The sequence below is a fragment of the Anoplopoma fimbria genome, chromosome 5 (genome assembly GCF_027596085.1).
Source record: "Anoplopoma fimbria isolate UVic2021 breed Golden Eagle Sablefish chromosome 5, Afim_UVic_2022, whole genome shotgun sequence".
Lineage (NCBI taxonomy): Eukaryota > Metazoa > Chordata > Actinopteri > Perciformes > Anoplopomatidae > Anoplopoma > Anoplopoma fimbria.
Genome location: NC_072453.1, coordinates 10,001,128 through 10,010,720, shown reverse-complemented (window position 1 = coordinate 10,010,720; position 9,593 = coordinate 10,001,128). Strand labels below are relative to the sequence as shown.

Sequence of the window (9,593 nt, the reverse complement as noted above, 5' to 3'; positions counted from 1 at the left end):
GCTGAAGTCTTAATATCATCTGGTTAACAAACATTTCTCCATCCACATGCATTGATTGGCCCGAGGCGAGTGAACACGTGGCGCTGCTTTCTGCTGATCTGGAAACAGGCATCATGTGATGTTTACTGCATCTTTCACCCACAACAGAAACAGGGGTGATTAAAAAAAAAAAAAAAAGTGACTTTAAAGTGACATGGAAGAATCGTAATGAGCTGTTATATTGTGATAATTTTCCTAAATTTGTGATACTTCATTTGACCCACAAGCCAAAACACTGAATGTTTAGAGTGATTTATAATCTACTGATGAGTAAACTGTATAAGGTAACATTTTAAATTAACCATCATTAATAAATGGTAGGTAAATAGTGAATTAAACTTCAGTTAATGGATTTTCTTCAGGCCATTAAATGGTTATCAATAATGTTTTTTGAATATTAGTTCTGCTATAATTTATGTTATTTTATTAGTTTATAAACAAATCATTTTATATTACACAAACTAATGATATGATATCATAAATTATATCATAACTAGTAATTGGTAATTATAATTAATTGTCATTTCATTGTTTATTAACAGTAAAATATTTGTTTCTTTTCAATATTAATAACATGTTTGAAGACATTATCTCACTCCTGACTATGTCAATGTGGACTTTATGCAAGAAAAACAAACATCATCTGACTGTTTTCTTTCAGGCTCTCTGGGTGATACATTTTAAAAAAGCAATAAAGGAAATGAAGCGCAACAAAATGTGAGTTGATATTCAGGACCGTCAGCAGGAGGCGCTAACGGGTCCTGAATACTGATCCTCCAGGTCTCAAGTGGAGGTCAGACGTGTGCTAACAGAAGCTAACGTCAAAGAACATTGTCCTCTCAACCTCGATGCATGAAGATGCGTCTGGACTCCTGCTTCTCGAGGGCGTTTGGAAACTCTAAATGAACTTCTCAATGAGGTGGTGCATGTTTAATGAGGTAAATTCATGAATTAATCACATTCCTCAAACTGCCCCATATGCAGAGACGACGACTCCGGGAGGAAATATGGATCGGTTCTCGACTGGCTGTTATCATTTTTACTCCTCTCGAGTATTTTGTGCATAAGCGGGGTCAAGACTGCTCCACTCAGCAGGTCGGGGGGGGGGCGCGCAGCTTGGAACATCTGCAGGGGGCAGATAAGACGGGTGGAGCATCACATTTAAGAGCCAGAGTACTGAGTTTAACCTTCCGTTCACACATATATATACTCAACAGAGTCTCTCTGGCTTCTCATGTTGAGCATTGAGTCTGTAATATGACACATACTCCGCTCTGATTGGCCGGTTTGTTTCTCCGGTTGTCTTTTCCTGAGCGATGTGTTCTCACGTTACATCTTAGGAGCTCATTTAAGTTAAATCATATTAAATGGACAAGCTGTTCAGTTCAAAGTACCTTTACATAGTTGAGTTGAAGTTAAAGTTGAAAGCTTTCTCAACTTCTTATTTCAATAAGAATTTTATTAGAAACTTAATACATAATTGTGAAACAGTAAGTATATATATATATATATATATATATATATATATATATATATATATATAGTAACAGTAAGTATATATATATATTTTTTTAACTATTGTGTTTGTCATGAGAGATTTTACCGGTTACATGAATATTTTGTGATTTTTCCGAGTTTTCACTCCACAAATTAGAGGTCAGACTCCACTTCTGTTCTTACCTTCAAAGACGGATTTTAAGACAATTTTAATTCAGATTTTTTAACAAATCAAATAGTTATAAATTCAGTGGTATTAATTTCATAATTAGTAACAGTTGGTTATTTTTTTTTGTCTTTCCACCACATTCTCAAAGTCTCCCTTACCTTTTATAAATATTTCATTGCACACATTAAACTGAGAAGCTCCTCCACAAAAACACCTCCTGAGACGACCTTTCACCTTGTGCTTCTCTCTTGTCATCTTGCATAATAAGTCGTAGCGTTACAGCTATTAAAAAGGCAATTCTGATGCTGCCGCTTTTCTAACCTGGAGCTTTAAAGGAACGGATGAAACGGAGAGAGATGAGGATTCAGTGAGAGACGACATGGCTGGTGAAACATCTTCACTTTGAGATATGAAATCATTCCGTGGCATCGCCGTTGCACCGCGGAGGAAGAGGATGTGTGTGAGTGGATCTAATGTAACAATAAAGCTAGTTCAATCAAGTCACAAGCACCAAGACCTTCTTTCAGGAAACCAAAAACATCCACGTACTCGTTACGACAGAAACTTGATCTCTAAGCAAGCTAGGTCGGATCCAGTAACTGAAATGTCAAAAACGCACATCAAGAACTGGTAAAAAAAAATCAAGTTTGTGTAGATGGTCCCCCGTCTGGTTTCTGCGTCTGCTGCTGGAGCCAGAAGTTCCTCTGAAGGTTCAGCAGAGAAGCAGACGGAGCGGTTTAGAAGTGGAATACCTGCTGCTGGCCCTGGACTTTGGGGAAATCCTCTTTCTGCTTGCGGGTCTTGGGCCTCTCCAGGCTGCCTTGTTGAAGGTGTTTGAGGCGGGCCGCCACGGTGGGGCCCTTCATCGGCCCCGGAGAGTTACTGCTGTTCTGTGGGAGTCGACAGAGAGGGAAGTGTTAATTTAATTTTTTAACAATGACTTGTGTGTGGACACTCAAACATTAAACCCAATATGGGTAAAAAGGTAGGAACATTTTCACTTTGCACACATAACTTCAAAAAGGTGCTATTTCTCCAGATGTTACATTATACTAGTATTTTAAAGAACTGGACTGCATTCTCTCTAATGTCCATAAGGGGGCGACTCCTCTGGTTGTATAGAAGTCCATGAGAAAATGACTCTACTTCTCTCTTGATTTATCAGAGATAGACATAAATCCATTTAGAGTCAATAGACCATAAAGCGGAGTATGCTTTAGGGCGGGGCTACATACTGATTGACATGTCTCTACAACGATGTTGTCCGGTCTTGTAGTTATCTGTGTTTTTGTCTTACAACTTTAACCCTTTCACATTTTGGTCGGCTAAAAATGTCTAAATCAGCGTTTGGTTGTTCTTAGCTCCTCCCTTTTCGTGCCACTTCTCGTTGCAAAAATACAAGATGGCGATGGCCAAAATGCCGAACTCTAAGCTTCAAAACTGCAGCCCACAAACCAACAAATGGTTGGTTTTTCATTTCATTTCAATTCATTTTTTTTTTTTTTAAATCTGTGCAACAAAAAGTAAAGAACTACAATTTTTTTTGTTTTAATGTTCCGACGGTCCACTTGTGTCCAGTTCTGTTTCTTAACCTTTCATGGATTCTTTAACAGCAGTGGACACATAAAATGAAAATGTTCTCCCAAGGTAGAACGTTGCTTTACTGAAAGAGACTTTGTTTTTATTCTGCAGAATTGAATCACTGTTGGCACTTTAAACGTAGCACAGTGCCTCACCTTCAGAGAATATAAACAAGACGTGGAATTAAAAAACCTGCATGAGAGAAAATAGATTATTTCAGAGAAACAGTTCTGTCTGCAGCTCTGAACCCCCTCCCTCCCCCTCCCTCCTTTCCCTCCCTCACCCGCTGTCCTTTATTTTGACAGCTACCTGCTCTTCGCCCGTCGTGCGATAATTTAAACAAAAACAAGACCTCTTTGTGTCACCAGAGCTGTCAGGAGGAGCTCTCAGTGCTCTCAGTCTGCGAGGCAAGAACTAAACACATCACGGGCTTCGGTCCGCGACTCACTGCCTCGTCACAACATCAACTACAAGGTTGTGTTTTTACACCGCTTAAGATCCGGCTAACTAATAAAACATCAAACAAAAAACTCACAAAAAGATCGTATTATGTGCAGAAAGTATGCAGAGGAACTGTTAACAAGGTGAGAAAGAGAAGTTGAGTACAGCATCTACATCTGAAACCACACTGTAGTGAATGTGATATAATAATGGATGTTTTGTTAATGAAAACTTTGACTACATAATGTTCATCACCAACCTTTCATCCAATGACATAGATGAGATGATGACTGTGACGATATCAACATGTAATATTGTTGATAAAAAGACAAGACTAAAATATAGATTAAAATAATGAAACATTTACCAAAACCTCTCATTTTGTGGCAAAGAAGAGGACTTTGTTAATATTTTTTTTATCTGTACTTGGACCTCTACTCTGATTTGATTTGTTGTCTCTTTGTGTATTAGTAGTTATAAAAGTGGAGTAAAGTTGAGAATAAAAAGGGGCAAAGGGGACAGTCAGCAGAAGGACAGTCCACAGGTGAGTCAGCCGGAGAGGGCTGTTTTTTTAACTTTACCTTTCTGCCCAAGGAGCCAAAGATGCATGGAGGGGTGGGCGTGGCCTGTGGTTGGGTGCTGAACCGTTTACTACAATCTTTTACCGGCGTTCTCTGAAATATCTTTCGTAGTATGAGAGAGTGCGTCAGAGACATGTTATCACACCACGGATCTGCAACATAAACCGTATTTAGCTTTACTAAATATTCAATTATGCCAAGTTTCATACCTCCAGCTCAGCTATGATCTTCTCCTCGTCGTCGTCGTCGTCTTGAATGGCCGATGCTGCGATCACAGGCGGGGTGGAGGCCGGTCGAGGGATGTCACAGGGGGTTCTCCTCAACTTCACCAGAGTTTTAGGCATGTCGCCGTCTTCCTCCATCTTCAAAGGAAATATAAAGACGTTAATATCTGGTAGCAGAACGGTTACGTTGGCTTGTCAATATTGTCAGTATTGTGACAGCCCCACCGGTATATCTATCTCTGCTCTCTTTAAATTCACCAGACTCCATGGACAAAAACATACATTTTACCTTTGGTGTTTTAAAGGGTTATTTTGGATTCAACAAAGTCACAAAACAACACAAACTAACAGCTCAGTAAATATTGTAAACATGAGATTATGGTCTCAATCTCTAGTTTTAAATCTCCATCAGGGGGCGACTCCTCTGGTTGTATAGAAGTCTATGAGAAAATGACTCTACTTCTCTCTTGATTTATTCCCTCAGTAAACATTGTAAACATGAGTTTATGGTCTCAATCTCTAGTTTCAAGTCTTCTTCAACACAGCATGATGTTCATTTAGTAAATTATGCTCCATTTAGAGTCAAATAGATCATAAAGCAGAGTATGCTTTAGGGCGGGGCTACACAGTGATTGACAGGTCTCTACCAGAGACATATACGCGTCTCTACGTCACTCCTCCTCAGTCCAAATATAGTCACTTCCTGTTCACTGGCTAATTAGAACTTTTTACAGAAGTGAAGGATCTGAATACTTTCTCCAAGACTGTGTTTATCTGATTGGTTTCATTGTGACTTGAATCAGTAGTATATAAGATGTCCTCCTGCTCTTAAAAACGGTCCTGAAAAAAACCTCACCTTCATGTTCTTGGAGGTGACGATGACCTCTCCGGTGCGGTTGGTGGTGATGCCGTGTGCCGACGGGAAGCTTCGGCGAGGTGGAGGAGGAGGCGGAGACTTGGAGGGCTTCTCTGTCCGATACCGAGCCACGTTGAGATCCACTGTGAACACACGACACATCAGAACTTGAACAGCTATTTTCATCATAACAGATAGATGGAGCTGAATAAATGAGACCACCCACCAGACCCTCGATGTGAACCCGGCCCCTCCAGGCTGTTCAGCTTCTGGGCGGCCATCTGCACTTTGCCGGGCTGCTGGTCCCCGCTGGTCGTGGTGTTGGAGGCGGTGCCGGCCGTGGTCCCGGTGGTCAACGCTGCGGGAGAAGCCGCCGTAGTGGAGGTTATTGGGACGGTGATCTGGGGCTTGGGGGCACGGCGGGCTTGTTGATGTGGCGAGCGGCGAAGTCGAGGTCCGGGATGGCCTTCATCAGCTCGGCCTGGGTCTCCTCCAGCAGGCGGTTGATGTCCTGGGCGCTGAACTGGGTCAAGCTGGCTCGCTTCTCCTCCCAGTCCCGCTCCGCTGCCTGACACACAAACAGATACAGACCGATGAGCTGAGAGCTGGAAGCTTCATTAAGACACATGTCGTTGTCAATGTGAAACACGCAGAAGGAGCATTTTAAAGCGAGAGTTGGGCGCAAGCGTTCCCAAACTCCTATTTTTCAGGGATAATAATAAAAATAGTTGCTTAGTAACAGCAGGTGCCACAGTAGTGCAACCCACTGGAGCATTTTGGATAAATTGATGAAAGAGTATTTCCATGTGTTTGTGTGACATGTGACCGGCCCCTAATATTTCATAGATAAAGGTGAATTATAAAGCGACTGTGCGTGTGAGCAAGACATTTAAGCACCTTTAGACATTTACTGTGTTGAATAATGTGTAATGAGTGAATGCAGAAGTATGAATTTAAAAAACACCAAATATTTGATTACCAGTCTGACTTCGGCCGACACCGACTTGTCACCGGGACGCCGACTCGGCAGCTCGTCGAGGACCCGGTTCCTGAAGCTCATGGAGGTCTGGACGTCCTGCTCGGGGTTCGAGGAGTCAGTGTCGCCGGCGGAAACGGGCATCCAGTTGGCCAGGCCGGCGCCGGAGCTCAGGTCGGAGAGGCTGAGGGGAGGACTGTTCAGGATGTCCAGGTCAGAGCCGCGACTCGAGTCCTCCGATCTCTTCTGTGATTGGCTGGAGAGGTCCTCGGGGCCCTTCCACACTCCCTCCGTCACTTGTCTGTACATATAGGAGGGATACAAGAGACTACAATACACACAGGACACCATGAAGGTCCTGGACTCTGTTAGAGGAGCAAACTACAGGAAATAAAAAATGAAACATACTCAATTTACCACAAAAATTATGCAAACAAAGGTCTCCAGTCGGACTCAAACCGCCGACGTTGCCGTTCTCAGCCAACACAGAGATATTTAATTATCAAATTATCCTTTATAATAATTTATTCTTTTTAAAATGTCAGAAAATAGATGGAAAATGATCAACTGAGCAAACTCAGTCCAAAAATTGGAATTACAATTAATTTATAATATATATAATAAAAATTAAGATTTTTGCTTAATAGATTCAAGATTAGAAATGATTTATCTATTATCCAAACTGTTATTTCCAGTTGACTGACTAATAATAATAAAAACAATAAACTTTATTTAAATAATACCTACCTTACAATAATTGCAGCACAAAATGCTTTACAATAAAGGAAGACAAACATAGAATGAATATATATTTGAAAGCTTTCTATGGAGGTCATTTGATTTAAATGTATAACGTATCGTGCACAATTAATATTCGTTACCTAAGTGTTCTCCCTAATCGTTAAAATACAGAAATCTACCATAAAAAGTTTGTTTGTCAGCAATTATTTAAGATTTAAATGATGACAACTGTACAGTTTTGATTTAATCTCTTACCTGATTTAATACATATATATATATATATATATATATATATATATATATATATATATATATTACAATTGAATGTTTAGTCTGATTTGTAATATTGTTAACTGATTCTTTGATCAGATGGTTCCTGATTTAGTCTCTGTTTAATTTATCCTGAGCTGCTTCTGTTTAGACAACATTTTAAATTTGTGTTGTTAAATCCTGTCACTCATTTTATTTACTTTTAAACTTCTTGAAATATTTTGTTTAGAATTTGATTTGTCCTATTTAAACCTTATAATGTCATTGTAAATTGATTTAGTTACATTACATTACATTACAGTCATTTAGCAGATGCTTTTATCCAAAGCGACTTACAGGAAGTTTGGTTTTAACCTCCTTCTCTATATGAACATCACTCAGTCTGTCAGTAAGAGAAACAGATATGCAGCTGCTAGGAAACGTTTTAACATACTATAATTGTTTTATCCTGTATGTGAAGCACCCGTGGGGCTACATAATGTTTATTTATCGTGTTCTTTTATTGCATTCATTTTGACATCAGCATTAAACAACACCAGAATAAAACATTTTAAACGACACAGAGGCCGTAGACGTAGAAGTGGATCCTAAACCACGATGTTAAAAACATGCTTTTGAGAAACAAACTCTCACTGAACACTGAAGTAAACAGTAAACCTCCTCTGATGTTTCTCTCTGTATTCAGTATCTTTCTCCTTCTGGACTAACTGATGCTACGTTAATGGGTCAGAAATCATTTTTCATCACAAGAAAAATAAACGAGATGAATCGTCATGAGAGGAGAAAGATTTCTGCTAGAAGTGTGTTAAATGCTAATCTTAAACTTTTGAGTCCTTTGTGAGATCTGTTTTGCAAGTTTCAACGTTTAAAACAATTTTACACATCAGAAATGCAGAAAAACATGTTTATCCCTGTTCATTTTTATTTAATGCAAATTTATTTATCTTGCCTTGAGTTTTCAGAAGGACTTTATCCTCCTGCATAAACTGCACAAGCCTGTGTTTACTTTAAATCCACTGTATATGTGAATATATGTAGGTGGAAAAAGTGTGTTTGTATACTTGGTGAATGTCTTTATGAGCATATTATATTGTTTTGTAAAAACTGTATTTTTTATTGTGCAAGCAAAACAAACAAAGATAAATAAACAAAAACATGTTTATATTTTAGGGCTGCCCGAAGCATTTTTGGGGCTTCGAAGCTTCAGTGAGAAATATTGGACAGAGAGAGGAGAAGGTAGAGAGAGAGGGTCAAAGGAGAACCTCCTTTCTATATGAACATCACTCAGTCTGTCAGTCTGTCAGGAAGAGAAACAGATATGCAGCTGCTAGGAAACGTTTATCTTTTCCTCTTTTGACAGGTTCTGTGGGAGGTTCTGTCCTGTCAGAAGTAGGATTGTTTGGCTTCTACTTCCAGACCTCCTGGACCCTTTAAGGTCGTCGGGCCATCATGTTTAAGTTCAGTTAAATCAGTGCATTTAAACAGCGGTGGGATGGGGACTATGGCAACACAAGCTGTCGAACTTTCCTCAAACTTGCGCTCATTATTTACTCATTTTGTACTTTACTTTGCTAGTATTGTTTTTAACAAGAGATGAGGACATCTTGAAACTAAAACAGCTAGGAAATGTGCAATAATCACATCAAATAATTTACAATAAAACAAATAACTCATACGTTGGCCTAAGAACACATGAATAAATAAATAGACTCTGGTCTATGCTAACATATAAAATAAAAGACGTGGGTTTTTTGAGACTGTCTGTCTATTGATCTCCTTCACTGTGTTTCAGCACCAAGGACAGCACACACACACACCCTTTAAACTCAACTAACAGAGCTATCTAGGGTTGCACAACAAGTTGTCCACAACTCAAATATATTCAATTTACCGTCACAGATGAGAAAAGAAACACGAAAAAATATTCACATTTGATAAACTGGAACCAGAGAATTTGACCTTTTTTTCTTCATTTAAAAAAGTTAATCGATTATAAGAATAGTTGGCGTTAATCGTTCCAGCTCTAGCGCTATCCATCTGAGAATAACCCATGATAATTAATATCAACGCATGACTAATTGACTGATTTGGACTTGGGTTACCATGACAACGGCTGAAGCTTCGAAGCGTTCGGGTCAGCCTTATTCATTTTCTCAAAGTGAGGAATCAGTTCGGTGTCGAGGTGAAGTGTGACTTTGGCTCTGGGGCACATTTTTAA

The 9,593-nt window shown here is 39.4% G+C and overlaps 1 protein-coding gene across 1 annotated transcript in view; it reads right to left on the bottom strand.

Moving 5' to 3' along the window:
- Window positions 1-2,442: 2,442 nt before the first annotated feature.
- Window positions 2,443-9,593, bottom strand: part of srcin1b (SRC kinase signaling inhibitor 1b) — a 49,904-nt gene continuing 42,753 nt past the window's right edge. The window contains 7 exon segments of the mRNA XM_054599316.1: window positions 2,443-2,595; window positions 4,309-4,410; window positions 4,518-4,670; window positions 5,389-5,531; window positions 5,615-5,797; window positions 5,800-5,956; window positions 6,368-6,692. Of these exon segments, the coding sequence (XP_054455291.1) occupies window positions 2,443-2,595; window positions 4,309-4,410; window positions 4,518-4,670; window positions 5,389-5,531; window positions 5,615-5,797; window positions 5,800-5,956; window positions 6,368-6,692 (1,216 nt within the window).